At 38.6% G+C, this 16,342-nt stretch overlaps 2 protein-coding genes across 7 annotated transcripts in view; one reads left to right on the top strand and one right to left on the bottom strand.

Annotated features, from left to right (window-relative positions):
* Positions 1-974: 974 nt before the first annotated feature.
* Positions 975-4,910, top strand: GCS2beta (glucosidase 2 subunit beta). The gene is made up of 2 exons (XM_018455191.1): positions 975-2,059; positions 2,594-4,910. The coding sequence occupies exons 1-2, from the start codon at positions 1,132-1,134 to the stop codon at positions 3,253-3,255; spliced, it is 1,590 nt and encodes a 529-aa protein (XP_018310693.1). The 5' UTR covers positions 975-1,131; the 3' UTR covers positions 3,256-4,910.
* A 1,032-nt stretch (positions 4,911-5,942) lies between these two features.
* The window catches only part of LOC108727189 (uncharacterized), a 101,883-nt gene continuing 91,483 nt past the window's right edge, over positions 5,943-16,342 (bottom strand). For 3 of the 6 annotated variants that reach the window (XM_018455185.1, XM_018455187.1, XM_018455186.1), the window contains 3 exons: positions 8,975-9,035; positions 7,099-8,516; positions 5,943-6,622 (listed from right to left, as the gene is read on the bottom strand). In XM_018455185.1, the coding sequence (XP_018310687.1) occupies positions 6,188-6,622; positions 7,099-8,516; positions 8,975-9,035 (1,914 nt within the window). In that variant the 3' untranslated portion in view covers positions 5,943-6,187. Of the gene's footprint in view, positions 6,623-7,098; positions 8,517-8,974; positions 9,036-11,865; positions 12,025-12,152; positions 12,567-13,134; positions 13,925-16,342 lie in introns of those variants that run through there. The other 3 variants (XM_018455184.1, XM_018455183.1, XM_018455182.1) reach the window with 2 other exon arrangements.

The following is a 16,342-nucleotide window of genomic DNA, read 5'->3' as shown; positions in this document are numbered from 1 at the left end:
TGGTATATTACGTCAGAAAGGATGAGAAGAATTTGATAAATTACCGGTATTTTTCCGAGATTTTATGAGAATTTATAATTTGCATGAAATACAAATAATTTTACGTTTCCAAATTATTTAATGTACATATTGCACATGTTAAATGTTAGAATTAGCAATCGTAAATTTGATGGTAGTACTTGATATCGTGGTGAGATTCATGGGAATATATTGTAATAAAATTTAAAGAAAATAAAAAAGGCACAACAGAGAAGATATATGCTGGATTCACCCTGCATCCGATTTTCGTCGTGCGACGCTCTACATCCAATCAGAAAACAGGATTCCGATAATACGAAGTAAAATTCATCGGAATCCTGTTTTCTGATTGGTTTGTACGACGAAAATCGGATGCAGGGTGAAACCAGCATTAGGGCTGTGTGGTTCAGTGACAGGACGGAAGTTAATTTATAAGCTCTGATCTACAATAGGTGTTTTAAGCTTTAAACCATACGAAATTAACCAATTACAGTCGAATGCAAAGAGAATAATCGACCATGATTCGTCCTTTTCTTATGGTTTAAGGCTTAAAAACCTATAAAAGATTCGGGCTAACACTTTTATGCTTTTTAAATCGCAGTACATTAAACATTTAACCGATTAACTTAATTGGAGTTGGTGACACCGGGCGTGGGTCTATGGCCGGTATTCATAGTCGGTTCTTATTTCAAAACCGTCTTAAGTAATGTCTTAAGACGCTAATGCGGCTTTCTGATTGGTTCGTGACACCTCAGGGCTGAACTTAAGACAATCTTGAATATAAGAACTGACTATGAATATCGGCCTATGAATTCCGGATGGTAGTATGGAAAAGAACCATGAAAACGTGGACATTACCCTACGAGGTTTGATACACGAAAAAGATCGGGATGTCCACTTTCAGGCACTTTCAGATTTCTCTTTGGTTCCATGATGCATCATGCCTGGGTAACCTGGGTTCCTTCCACTAATGCCGAGTGCGGCAGTCGTGTCGCGTTTGTACTCGAACCTCAAAAGGACGGTTCCTCCTGCAACATCCCTGAATCTGACGAGGGCGAGTCCAGGTGAATCGACGTGAACCTCCGAAGAGATTTCCGACCAGTGAGCCAGAGAATGGATGGTCATCGGGCGTCGCGTTTTCTGGCGCTCGCGGCATCGATGAGCCTGCTCCTGGCCACGTACACACCGGGCCACGTAGCCGGCTCGGGAGTGCTGCAGATACGCGGTATACCAGTGGCAAAGAACTCGTTGTACCGGCCGGACCGCGATTTCGAGTGCCTGGACGGCAGCCGGCTGATATCTTTCACCCGGGTGAATGATGACTACTGCGACTGTGGAGACGGCAGTGATGAGCCTGGGACAGCGGCGTGCGCCAACGGTGTCTTCTACTGCGACAATGCCGGTCATAAGCCTGCCTACATACCGTCATCCTGGGTGAACGACGGCGTGTGCGACTGCTGCGATACAAGTGATGAGTACGCGTCCAGAGTGGAGTGCATCAACAACTGCAACGAGTTGGGCCGAGAGGCCCGTTTGGTGCAACAGAAAGCGGAGCAGTTGGCACGAGAGGGTAACAAGCTGCGTGTAGAGCTAGTGGCCAGAAGTAAGACCATCAAGACCGAGCACCAGTCACGTTTGGCCAAGCTGAGAACGGATTACACAGAAGCGGAGTTAATCAAGAAGGAAAAGGAGCTGTTGAAGAAGCAAGCCGAGGAACTGGAGAGCATAGCGCTTGAGAAGTACAAACCCATCGAAACAGAACAACCGGCAACTGAGGAAGCCATCGGAGAGGAGGAAGAGGAAGATGAGGACTTGAGCGTTTCTGAAGTGGAAAATTATTTCAAAATGCTGGATTCGGACTCCAGTGGTACTGTAACGCTAGTGGAACTGCAAACCAGAGCTACATTTGACAAGAACAGGGACGGTGTCGTATCAGATGAAGAAGCGCTGTATTTCCTTGGCGATAAGAAGGAAGTCACTCTACAAGAGTTTACAGATAACGCATGGGCAAACATCAAGCCTTTCTTGATGTTGGAACAAGGTAGATAACATCTAAGCTCACTATTTTTTTTCTACAGTCTGTAAATTACACTTGTTTATAAAAAAATTTTTTTTCAATTACTTTGGACCAGACTATGTGTCTCTTATAGATTTTTGGATGCTGAAAATGATGCTGCAAGTTAAAAAATTCTAGCACATTAGATATCCAAGATAATTGAGATTTAATATGTAAAAAGTGGTTTGGGAAGACCTTTCATAACATGACTAAAAAGTAAGGTAATAAAATAAAAAAAAATTAATTTTAGAGGGGATGAACAATACATTCATGACTTCTGATCGAAATTTCGAAATAACATTAACCTTCTTTGGTTTTTCAAAAAAATGTTAAATATCGTAAAAAAAAAACCATTTTTTACATATTAAACTTCAATTATCTTAGAAATCTGATGTACTAGAATTTTTTTCGCTTGCAGCATTGTTTTCAGCATCTAAAAATTTATAAGAGATACATATTCCGGTCCAAAGTAATTTTTTGCTGTAAACTAGTGTTATCAATTTCGTTACGTAATTGCAGGTATATTCAAAGCAGCAAAGGAGAAAGGAGAGATCAAGGAGCATCAGCCTATGGAAGACTTGGATCACGAGAAGGAAGAAGAAGTTCCTGATGGAGAGGAAGAGGAAGTACCTGAAGAGGAACATGAGAAGGAATCACCAGAACCGGAAGTTCAATACGACGAGGAGACGCAAGCACTCATCGATGAAGCTACCAGTGCTCGCGAACGTTTCCAAGAGGCAGAGAAGGCCATCAACGAGTTGCAGTCGGAGATCAGACAGTTGGAGGAGAAGCTGGGCCGTGATTACGGGCCTGAAGAAGTGTTTACGTCGCTTGACGGCGAGTGCTTCGAATACACGGACTTGGAGTACATTTACAAACTGTGTCTGTACGCCATGGCAACCCAGAGGTCCAAATCCGGTGGTAGCAGCGTCAATCTTGGCCACTGGAACGAATGGGTCGGACCGACCGGTGCCGAATACACTAAAATGAAGTACGACCGAGGCCTCACTTGTTGGAACGGCCCGGCTCGTTCCACGATTGTCACTTTGTCGTGCGGAACGGAAAATAAGCTCGTGTCAGTAACGGAGCCGAGTCGCTGCGAGTATGCCATGGAGTTCTCCACGCCGGCGCTCTGCAACCCTAACGCAGCGGAGACTGCCGACAAGCACGATGAACTGTAAACTCGTGAATTTGTATAGTAAAATGAAAACGCGATTAGTCGCACATACAATGTGAATGTCAGGCACTTAAGTTCTTTCGGTGGACCGCGAGATGCGAGCATCGAGTTGCAAGGATCGATAAGAAATAACGTTGAAATAAAAAGTTCTCTCGCAAGTATTTCCAATGCAATCGCGATTAGTAATGTAGCTAGTAATCTTCTTTATTTCAATGAATATCTGTCCTCCGGTTGGGATCCAATACTACTTTTCTTTTTTGTTTCCAGAATAGCTATAGCAGTCATTACCGTTTAGCATTTAGGCGATGGAGTTCCACAGAGATTTCGAGACACTATCGGTTGTCGTAACCTTTTTAATATCAAAATTTGTACTCTTTTAAAGATGAAATAAGATCACTACCATGGATAAAATACATTGTCAACGGAGCCTAGTCATGTGTTGGTTTGATCAAAAAATTCAATTGCTCTTACATTAATAAATCGTGGATCGTTCGAAATCGTTATATCCCATTGATATGTTATATATTTTACCGACCATTATAATTCGCATATCATCGGTCCACAATATGTTAATAAAAAAAGACGAAAAAAGTCCTTGATCAACCTAATACAATACATGAATATATATCATTTAAATAATAACTTCAGTAACTTCGGTACTTTGAAATAAGAATGATAAATGTATTCAAATGTTTCCGCTGAAATGTGCCACTATGTACGTAAATTACAACGATTATGATCGCGATCAATAATTCGTCCTTGCATCCGAGAAGTTGCATAATATTGAACAAAATTCGCTAGCGATAAAGTAATTATCTAGAATCTTATCCTGTTTCGTGAAACCACAGAGACCACATTGTTACGCGCGAATTCATTACCAACGTGTTAAAAAAAAATTCGCTGTTACATTCCTCTTTTTGTACGTACACGAAGTGTTTCTACGTGTCTAAAAATATATAAAATCGTGATGTAACGTCGTGAGTGACGTAAAAAATCTAAATGAGACGTACTTTGTATTACTTAGTACACATGGCGTTACAAATGTCTTAACACACGAGTTGCACGAGTATCGGAGAAGGAATGAGAAAGAATGAGAAAGCATGAAAAGGCATATTAAAACGTTTGTGACGCCGTGTGTACATACTTCGTACCGATATGAGAAAAAAAAAGAATCCACACCTTTTTCGGGATTCCATTAGCCACACGTACGTATAGATGATGTCCTAATGTTCCGCATTATACACTTAAGTCGGTGATTTTGTAATTTTTTAAGGACGCGCCACGAAAATGGCGCGAATACTGTGGGATGTGCATGTAATAAAAAAAGAGAAAGGGATTCTGTTGTCGAACCGTAATTTGCGATGGCAGCTTTATTTACATCAATGGAAAGAAAATCTGTTGAGTGTAAATGCGCGCGTGTATGTATGCCTGTGTGTAGAATTTCTCTTGTTATTCTGTATATTATTATATATAATATTACAGTGACGTGGTGGTTAAAATCCAGTTTTCTCTGTTTTACTCTAAGAGACAATCTCTGCATCTTTCGGGATCCGAAACGTACGTCCATTATCTGAATAACTAAATAGGGGGGGGTTGATATTTCCCGCATTTCCTATATTTCAGTTCCTCGATTGATTCGGTAAGGCACTTGAAAGGCTACAAAAAATCATTACTTCCTCGTGAAATTCGAAGAGTATAAGACGATATGCTCTATACAGCCTTTTCAACGCATTTTGAGTCAGCAAGAAAAATTGGGTAATCACATACTATCGCCGACTATCGACAATTTCACAATTTTCCTCTATACATCCAGATCATCCTCCTTTTAACAATCTTTTATAGGCATTTAATTAAATCGAGACAAGGTATCAATATCACTTAGTGATATGTTTCATCGACGAGGAATTGTAGGCTCATTTTAACACAATTCGGGTTACGCATTACATATGTAGGCAGTCTATGGACAATTCGTATGGAAGATTAATACGTTTCTTGTATAGAATAAACAGATTTTTCGAGAGCGTCAAAAATATACAATTGCACACGTAACATTTCTTAGACCGTCGTACAGCTTACATTTCACGTCTCTTCTACATTTATCAATGTTAATACTATGATGTGTGACAAACATATATATTTATATATTTTTTTTCTTCAAAATCATTAAAGTGATAACGCACAACTTTGCTATTCCTTTCGTATTTACACGATACGGGATAATATACGGTATTTATAAATGCATCACGCCGAAAGGATCACATCTTTGCTACAACTACTGTACAACTATCTGCGAGTGAAATAAAGCTCCCTATGAGAATGTACACGCATTCGCGAATGCGTTTCCGTGATGGTATAATCTCAAATGTTGGAGTTTTCAGTCGTATAAAAAAAACCATAAACGTGAGAATTGAAAGATGTTGCAGATGGGACTGATTTCCCTAATAAATGCATCAACGACGAAGCACAGCCAGTTATCAACGTGAACTGAAAGTTTTTTCGATTTTCAAAATTAGATCGCGCTGTCGTGATTACATTTTGAAAATTAATGTACAAATATACGAACAAATTATTTAGAAATAATTTAAATACCATTCATTTTGGTACTTCAAAAATTTTTACTTTCTCTAAATATATATATTTTTTTTATTTCATATCCACAGTTCTGTGGACGATAAAAAAAATTATCTATGAAAAATATTTGCAATTTAATTCTTGATTTTCTTTGTTTTTTACTCCATAATCCAAATGCTCCAATAGGGAGAACACTAGTCTACAACATGCGTATTTACCAAGCGCTAAACGAGATCGTTTATCTTTTCTCGCATTTTCCGTGTTTTCTCTTTCTGCATTAAGCATCGGCCGCTATAACAAAGCGATCCGCTAATTGAAAAAAGAATCGTGAAACAATGATTCCATATCATTCTATCGTGTCGCGTTCATTTTCCGAGTTTCTCGAACATGATCAGCTTCTCCTTGAAGCTCTTGGTGTCGGTGGACACCTCCGATATGTTTCCGTTAAGCATGTTTTGCAGGTCCTCATCGTTCTTATTGCTCACTAGCAGATTGTCAAAAAGCATCTTCGTGTCTTCCTGTTTAGCCACCGGCGACGATGGCTGCGATGTGCTCATTTGCTTCTTCTTCGGATAAATAATGGAGCCCCGTTGGTTATTTCCGTTGTCCGTCACCCTGGTCATTATTGTGATGGCCAACAACTGTTGGATACCTAAGTTCTCCTTAGATACTGGTTCAGAAGATTGACGCCAGTAGTATTTATTGTCGGCTGAAATGAGCGATTTGGAGTCTTCGGTATCGTCTCCCATCGACGTTTGATCGGAATCGGTTGCTGGTACGTTTCTGCTGGACCACGAATCCTGAAAGATTATTAAAAATTAATCTCTATATTATCGAGAAAAGAATTAAGAAAATATTTGGAGAATACGGTTAGAAAAGCTGTTTAACTTACACATAATTTAACATTTATTGTAAATTTTGTTATTATCTTGAAACCTGATAAAAAAATAAGTTAATACCAAGAAAATTTATTCATTTAATTTCTTCTCAGATAAAAAGAAAAACTAGAAAAATGCTTTCTTAACCCTCGACTACTGTAACGGGTCATTTGAACGAAGCAAAAATTTTTAAATGATTGTACATGTCTTTACGATTAGTACTATAAGATTCTAAATTGTAAAAAGACTATGAATTTTCTCCTATCAATCACCGTAAGACGGAAGATTTTACTTGAAGTTTATACTTCAAACAGGACGCTTTAGAACTTAGATGTAGTTTTTATAGCTGTAATTGAGGGTTAATGTATATCATTTTCCTGTCTTTTATAAAATCTTACATTTTTTTCACGCCTATCTATCACGCTATCTGTGATCTCTTCTTCCTTCCTATCCTGCTCCAAGTCTTTCTCCAGACTATCCAACGTCTCGGTGCTCTCCGATGACTTGTTCCTCCTCTCTGAATCCAGGGTATCTGTGCTACCTAGTTCCGAGCTTTCAGAGGATTTCTGGAGTCTCGACGGTTTTCTGGTAGGAGTCGGTCGCTTCTCTCCCTCGTGGTCATCTCCAGAAACTACCATATCCACTATACTGGTGCTCGGTATTCTTTTAGGCGTTCTTCTGACCCTCCTGTTCTCTAGTCTGTCCTCCACGTCCAAATTATCCGAACTCTCCGAGGACATTCTCTTACTTGATCGTCTACCGCCCATTTTTGGCGCGTCATCATCTAATATCAATTCCGCCTCGACGTCGTCCTTCATGTCATTCATATCGATTCTCTCAAAGTTCTCGGACGATTTGGATATGCTCTTCGACAATCTTCTTCCGCGCGATAAATTGATGTCGGAAACGCTGCTTCTCTTCTGTAGTTCTTGGCCGATTTCCTCGCCGGCGCAACCGCTCTGTTCAAGCAGATCAAAACTCTCCGATGACTTAGACATCGCCTTCGAACTTCTACGTGCTCGGAAGTCGAAACTACTTCGTCGTCGCTCCATCGAATCATCGCTGGCCAGCGGTTCGATCGCTTCTAAACTGTCCGATGATTTAGAAACGCGATCAGTAGATTTCGAGATTGGATTCAACAGTTGTCTTCTGACCGAAGCCACCGGTTTTGCGGTCTCTTCGTACTCCATCAGTTTGTTGAAGCCCTCTTCGGTGGATTTGGAGAACCAATAGCCGGGAGACGAATCCAAACTGTCAGGCGACTTAGACAATCGATTCGACGAAGATCTTCTACGCGGTAGTTTCGCTTCCAGTTCCTCAAACACGTCGGAACCCTTAGATATCCGGTTGGACGGCCTCCTGGCGACCGGTATCCATCTGACTTCTGCCTGCTGTTCCTCGGTAGCAGTGCTATTCATCTCGGCGCTGCTTCGTGACGCTGTCGTAGCGTCCAGACTATCTGGTGATAACGATGTTGCGCTTGGTTTTCGCGGTAGCTTTGACTCCAACTCTTCGAAGATGTCGGAATTGCGGGACAGCCGGCTCGACGACTTTCTAGTCACGCCAATGGCCCTAGGTGGTTCCGTCGGTGACGGCGCATTGCTAGTTGATTGGAGCAGTTGCTGCTGTTGCTCCTGTTGCTCCAAACTATCCAAAGTGTCCTCAACGATGGTCGGTGGTATCGATGGCGAACTGGGTGCAGCACTGTTGGGCGATATCGTCGTCATCGTGCGACGTGGTGGACGCCGATTCTTCGGACGCACGGAGATCCGGTGATGCGCTGCAGTGTGGCTCAGGCTCGCGCTTTCTAGTTCCGCTGTTATAAATGGGAAAAAATTGCATTTATTAAAATTATTATCATGCAAAGTATGGCAATTTAACATAAATATATTGCAGAATTTATAAAATATAATATGTAGGTATATGTAATCTACTAATATTATTAATGTGATAGTAATTATTGATTCTAAACATATTTTTAAGACGTGCAAAATAAAGAATATTTAATAAAGACTAAATTATTATAAATCTTTTGTATCGTTTAAAATGACTGATTACAAATTTGAGTTCAACGGCATCATTGATGTGAAATACTTTTTAGCTAACTTTCTCTCATATTTTTCTATGTCCTTTTAATCTAATGTTTCCTTACATTTTCAAACAACAAGTTTGTACAAGCTTGGATTCTAACTAGATAGTGTAAATCGCAATTATCTGAACAATTTAGCGTGTTGCGAAGCAATGAAACTGTAAGTAATATTCTATAAGACTTACGTAAATCTTCCTTGGCTACCGGAACAATCCGATCAACCGTATCACATGTTGATCTCGTAATCTATATTAAAAAAAAAACAAAGATTTCTTTCATTATTTAGTTATTAGTATTTAGTTAATCAGATTAAACTTATGTAATGCACTGCTAACGAATCTCATTCCACGACTTCTCGTTTTGATTGTCGAGAGTTCGCGTAAGAAAAGGACAAGAAAAAAATAAAGTTGGTAAAAAATTGAAATTTTCATAAATTGCTATTCCTGCTTAATTTATAAGCAGCAAGATTACCCAATCACATACGCGGATTGCCAGATTTACCTGACAGGTAAAATTTAGTAAAAGATGGAACAACCAGCCCTAAGATAATAGTATTAATTAAAATTAATAAAATAGTAAACATAGTATTTCTAGAATCTTCAAGAAAATACGCTTTACAAATAGCGATAAGTATTTTCTTATCGACGAAATTAATTTAAGAAGTTGATGTTAGGATTAGTATTACAAATGATATTATATTAATTTAAAAAATCTTACAGATCTATTTATGCAAGTCTATTCTTACAAATCTATTTTTATCAAGAACATCTAAAGACACATATTCCAATTTCTTTTTTTAAGTACATTTCTGTATTAATTTATATCAATCATGGGCAATAGAATACAGGCGAGAATCAGAAACAGCAGAATTAGAGAGATATGCGATATACAAGACATAGTGAGATAGACGAGATCCAGGAGGAGAGAATGGAGAGATCACGTAGGAAGGATGAGGGAGGACGACTAGCCAGGATAGTGATGACGTAAAAACCCGAAGATCGCAAGGAAGATCTTGGAAACGCTGGCACGAGAGCTGGACATCGTCATTCCAGGGCGAGTAGGGGCAAAAGTGGTAGACAGGACATAGTCCTAACTTAGGAAGAAGAAGAAGAATTTATATCAATAATCTACATGTGTAATCTCTTTTAAATTTGGTATTAATGGTCTAAGCTAATATCAATTAATTAAAATCAATAATAAATATTTCTGGAGTCTCCGTTCTAAAAAAACACATTTAACAAATTATAACGACTATTTCTCTGTTATCAATAAAATTAATACAAGAAGTACTCGAAGAAGCGCGCGTGCCAAAAATGTCACCTGACAAATTTCATAAAAATAGATCTCTTGTGTGAGCTCAAAAAGTCTCAAATGCGAGCTCGATTGTTTTCGATTTGCTAATTAATTTGCATGAATGTGAAAAGAGATCTCGTGCGACATAACGTGATTCTCGGCGCCGGTAACGGCGCCGATAATTCTCGACAGGCGAACCAGGCAAAGTGAGCACGTCGCCTGGTCGGTTTCTAACGGTATTGACCACTGTGCGCGCCGAGTGTGCGGCGCGGCCACTTAACCGCGATCGACTTCGGAAACCGGTCGCAGGTGCGTCGCCGCCTGCTTTCGGTACTAAAGCCATTTCCCGAAGGAGAGAAGGAGAGCTATCGTGCACAACGCGAGAAAGAGGAGGATAACAAGAGAGAGGAGAAAGGATGATGCTTGGATCGTTCGTCTCTTTAACCGATGTGTAATTGCGCCGACGATTGTGCGGTTCACGCGATCTTTGAATCGTCACGTGGGTGTAGGCATGAGAGACGATAATAAAGGCACGAATGAGCAGCGAACGAACGTGGTCAATCTTCAACTCGTTAAAGTCATTTGTACGCCAAACACGAAGTTCGATGTATAAATATCTCGGAGTGTTTGCGGCACAATCCTTTATCAAAGAGCACATAAATCAGCTCTAATATTTTAAATAACTTTAATATAAATTAATATAAATTAGAACGTATTTGTAATGTAATGTATTCAAAAAAATTGTATGTAAATGTTATAACTATAATAATTACTTGGTGCTTCTAGTAGTTCAAAGAAAAGAAATGCGCAGGACATGATTATGTGTACTAAAGGTTAATAATATAATATAAGATAGGTGCCCTCGATATAGCTTAATATTCAATATGACCTTTTTGCTGTTTGTAGGTAACTACATGGGTATAGTTAAATCTTGACTGCACGCATGTAAATGTTGAAAATGTCTTGTATTTTAAATTAATGTTAAAAAAGTTTTCTATTTTAAATTTGTTCAGCATGACTGAGAGCAAAAATCGTAATGCCTACGTAAGCTATGTTGTGTTAAGTTACCTTATAAGGTAACTTAATACAACATGGCTCACTTAAGCGTTACAATTTTTAAGGAAACATTCGTGATGCGAGGTTCTTCGAAATTTTATATGTATATAAAATATACAGGGTATACAGGGTATATACAGGGTGATCCGAAATTCGAGGAATCGGAGTACAGGACATGATACTTTATGCTAAAACAAACAACTTTTTCCTTTAGCAAAATCGCGTCCGACAAGTAGTTTTTGCAGGAGAGCAGGTTAAAATTATACAAGTAAACGCAAAAATTATTTATCAAATGTAATTTTACTACAGGAAAAAGTTGTTCGTTTTAGCACAAAAAACAACTTTTTCTTTTAGCAAAATTGCGTCCGATAGTAGTTTTTGCAGGAGAGCAGGTTGGAGTTAATAAATAAGCGCAAAAATTATTCATCGGGCGCAATTTTGTTAAAGGAAAAAGTTTGTTTTAGCAAAATAGCATGTCCTGTACTCCGATTCCTCGAATTTCGGATCACCCTGTATATCCGCTGTTATAGTTGCTCTTACCATTAATTATTAAGTTAATAAAAATCTTGGCAACATTTCGAAGAACCTTAGACTACGAATGTTTCCTTAAAAAATATAAATTGTCGTAAAAAAAAAAAAATCAAATAAACGTAAGACGTTCAATTAGATTTTCCTTATGGGTCTAACATTTGGAGTAACTTTTAGTCACTATCGATCGATCGATTACCTCGATCGTGTCTTCGATGCGAGGCTGTTCCTTCGTCGGTTCCCTCGTAGTTTGATGGATCCTAACAGCCACCGTCGTATCTAATTGCCTCAATCTGAGACGATCCTCGATCTTGTACAATGGTCTGATTGACACCGTTGACACGTCCGCGACCTTGTCCTTACAGAGTCGTACACAGACTGATTACATGATTATTCATTTATTAATTCGTTTAATAGTTACGTCATTAAAACACAATTGCGCTTATCGCGGGAGAGATCCCGCCTATTTATCATACGATCGATTACCTCGATCGTGCCGACGTCGATTCGAGCTACATGCTCTCCCTTGATCGCCCATTGACCTTTTGGTTGGATCTTCGTTGGTACTGGTGTCGTCGTCACTCGACTTTCATCCTTGTTAAGGGATGTATTCTTATTAAGGGACGTTTCCTTATTAAAGGACGCATCCTTGTTAAGGAATATATCCTTCTTAAAGGACGTATCCTTGTTAAGAAACGTATCCTTGTTAAGAAACGTATCCGTGTTTAAAGATATATCCTTATTAAGGAATTCCTTGTTAAGGAACATGTCCTTGTTAAAGGATGTATCCTTGTTAAGGAATGCATCCTTATTCAGGAACGTATCTTTGTTAAGGGACGTATCCTTGGTGAAGCATCCGATCGACACTATCGGCTGGCACTCAAACTTGTTCTTGAGCTCCTTGAGTTTTCACAAAACTCAAATTAAATACTACATTACCCCGTTTTTATGTGATCGATTAATTTGTTCTCGTTTCGTTCGCGTGAGAATTCGATTAATGGGATTTCGTTGCATTTAATAAAAACCGAAGCATTTCACCATAAAATCCAGAACGTGTCTGTTCTACATTATAACATCGACTTGCTTAATTAAAATTCCGATTAAGATTGTGTGCGATATAATATTAATAAAAATGTGTTTTTAAGGTGACTAACGTGACACTTTAAGTACAAAGTGCTTCTGCGATTAATTTATTTCAAAATGGATATATAAATAGATATAGATATAGAGATATAAATATCGATATGTATCACATTTATTAGCCCATTATCAATTTAAGTATCGATAGTATAGTAACCCTATCGTACATAAATAAGCGCATAAATTACTGCTTCTCTCTCCGCTGCGCACATTAAATTTAGAATAAATAACAATTGGCAATAAACGGCAATTACTTTCTCGACCGAGGCAACGAGTGCCCAGTAAGCAAATCCTATCGTACGATCGCGATCGATATCGTCTGTTTTACCTCGTTCGCGTGTTCCACCCGCGATTCTCTCTTCACCGGCACGGCGGGCGCTTCTTTCTTCACCTGACACACGATGTGCGCTTCCTTCTTCTGAGGGGGAAGTCTCTGCCGTGTCTCCGCCTTCGACCTCGACCGCTCGATTTCGATCTTACGCACTGCGATCGCGGTTTTGCTGATCGGGGTCGGTATCTTGTATTCGGTGTCCCGATCCTTGCATCCGTAGACGCCGATGCTAATCTTCGGTGCTTGAGAGTCCACCACTATCCCATCCGGGAAATTCTTGCATCGCGCGTTGCTGCTCTGTCTGGTCTTATCGATCAGCCGTCGTCTTTCCACTGGATTCAAGTTCAGCTGTTCGATTATCGCCCGTATGTTCGATGAGATGCTGGACTCGCGATGTGACACCACCATGATGACGACGGTGGCGAAGCGCGTAATTGAATCGCGGTTGTCCTCTTCACGTAGTCGCACTTGATTCTAGATCCGTCCTGCGATTCATACGTAGCTTTCGGCTACGAAAGCACGCGTATTTTTGTCAAAATGGAAGAACGCCATGACGGTTTCCTAATCGCCGTAAATCTATGTTGGCTACTCGAGTATTAATTTAAAAAATTCTCTCGTGTCATCACGACGCGGGTGATTTTTCAACTTGAATTTACGTCGAGCTCGTACTTCCCATTTTTCAATTCAAAACGATTAATTTTTCGATCGAAGGGTATTAAAATTCTTCGTGGGATTGAATCGCGATTGATTCAGCTATCCTCTCAGAAAGGATTTCTGATAACGAGATAAAGAATATTCTTGGCGTGCTTAATTTTATCAACTTTATAAGTATAAAAGTTAAACAATATTTAAGATCAAATCAATAATTCGGATCCTTCCTCGAATTAAATAAGATTGATTTAATATCTTGAGATAAAAGTAATATAAAAATTTAAGTTTATATTTTTTATTTTAATAAGTTTATGTATTCTTATGTTTAGAATAAATAGTATTTGGTACGAAACCGATGCCCAAGATCATTTCATTCTAGATTTAAAATTGTTCTACTTAAAAGTAAAATATTCCTCTGTTAATAATATAAGGGCAGTTTAATATGTGAATAATTTTTTAACCTCCTTTTTGAAAATTCGACTTATTTTTCAATAAATCTCTCTTTTTAAAAAGTCATTGACTTATCAAACTGCCCACGTAAATATGATTGTCCCTACATTGTTAAATATTAAAGGAGCAATGGTAACCCATTCCCTTGAATCAAATAATATTTTGTTATTTTTAACTTTGATATGTGTCAAAATATAAATCAATCCATTTCTGTGGTTAAATTGCTTATTTTCAAAGTAAACAATGTTTGTACTAACGTATCTACTTATTAATAATAATAAACTAAATGTAATTCAAATTTAATACATTTTTTGAGTTAAATTGTTTAATTTCATTGTTAATTATTGTATCCTCATTATTGTCTATTTATATCAAATATGCAATTTCATATCTTTCATTATAATTTATAATTTGTCCAATCGCGTGGCGATTAAATTCCCTACATATGTCAAAGATGAATCACATTTTTTAATTATCGTAGAAGTACCTAGATGCATTTTAAATTTATACGAGTTCACGTTTTTCAATTAAGATTTCGTTCAATGGAATTTCCTGTGCGACCATCTCGCGCCTAGTTCGATTAATTTCACATTCAAGCATCTGTAAGACTTTCCACGCTTTTCATCTCGAAAAGAATTCAACGGGGTCACCGGCATATCTACACTTCCTAATTCCCACGGATTCATACCGAATTCATAGCTCCTACGATTTCATTCGTCATCTCGATTAACTTTCCACACGGACGCGTAAGAATTCAATTTTCCACGCGTGTCTTCGAAGGAATGCACAAACGTCATGCCACCACGCCGACTCCTTGATTACCGTTGAGTCTATGCAGCAGAGATTTATTCGCTATCTTGATTAGGTTTTCCATTTGAGCGTCAATGAGATTTTCTACTGTCTTTCTAGAGCAGAGACGTGGGTTGATTTGAGCATCCAACCGAGCGAACAATTAAGGCCGCCTCTAAGACCTCGCGTTAACGAATACCCACCGGCGAGCGCCGGCTGGGCTACCTGCATTTTCGCAATTAACGCTCACCCTTTCACAGAACCTCACACTAGCAAAGCCAGCCTCACGAAGCAAACACCACGTCCTCGTTTCCCCGACCTATAAGGATCCACCGCGATTCCGATCGCCTTCCCACGCGATCATCTCTCTCTCGCGCCCGCGCCGCCGTGTCTCCTCGTCTTTCTATCTTCGCGATCGTAAACCAAATCGTACGTCGATCTCGACGGATCGCGCACTTTGTCGCACTGACCTCAAAAATTCTATAAATAACTCCTCTCTCTCTCTCTTTCTCTGTTTTTTCTTTGATCTTACATTTTAGCTTGTCGACGTGAAACGTCAAAGTGCCGCTAATTATCCTCAAGACGCGCTTTCCAATTCGCGTAATCGATTAATGCTCGTTTTCACCAATGTAGATTAACTTTAATCTTGGTTCAACTTACTTTTCATGTTTTTCTAGTTCTACGAATTGAAAAAAGATGAAGAATTATTTGAACGGAGATTAAAATTGATCTATATTGATAAAAACGAGCATAAGGAGTCGATCAACCGTTTCTTTGACTCTCCACCAGCAATTGAGGTCTTTAAGACATTATCAATATTTTAAGTATGCATTTTATTGGACAAATTTAAATCTGTAAAAAGTAAGTAAAATATGATTAAATAAAATATCAAATAAAGTATCTTTTAAGACCGTAATGTGAATACACAACAATTATTGAATAAAGTTACTGAAATAATAATTACTGAAAAAAGAGTCTGGTACTATAACTACCAAATTTCGAGTGAAAAAAATTCAATCAAATGTTTAGTTAACCTCTTACCGTACAAGGTCGGGTCACTAGTGACCGAGCGATTCCTGTTCGTCAAAGTTTCTTTGAGTCTTTCGGTAATTATAAATTATACTACATTTTATTATTTTCCAAAATGAAGTTTCAATATTTTTTCTAGACAGTTGAAAGTATATTGGTGAATTTTTAGAGATTTTTTGAACCATTCTGAATAGGAGAAAAAAAAACAGACGGATTCTAATGACCCATATTTGAACGAATGAGGCACCAAATTGTACCTTGTATTGTAAGGATTAATATAACTAAA

This window comes from Mycetomoellerius zeteki, unplaced genomic scaffold (assembly GCF_001594055.1).
Source record: "Mycetomoellerius zeteki isolate Tzet28-1 unplaced genomic scaffold, Tzet1.0 scaffold471, whole genome shotgun sequence".
NCBI lineage: Eukaryota > Metazoa > Arthropoda > Insecta > Hymenoptera > Formicidae > Mycetomoellerius > Mycetomoellerius zeteki.
This window is presented reverse-complemented; position numbering and strand designations above follow the sequence as displayed.

Excerpts from the sequence above, each read along its gene's own strand:
- GCS2beta (XM_018455191.1), top strand. The coding sequence starts at position 1,132 with ATGGATGGTCATCGGGCGTCGCGTTTTCTGGCGCTCGCGGCATCGATG. Across the intron at positions 2,060-2,593 it reads TTTCTTGATGTTGGAACAAG|GTATATTCAAAGCAGCAAAG; the intron begins GTAGATAACATC and ends ACGTAATTGCAG.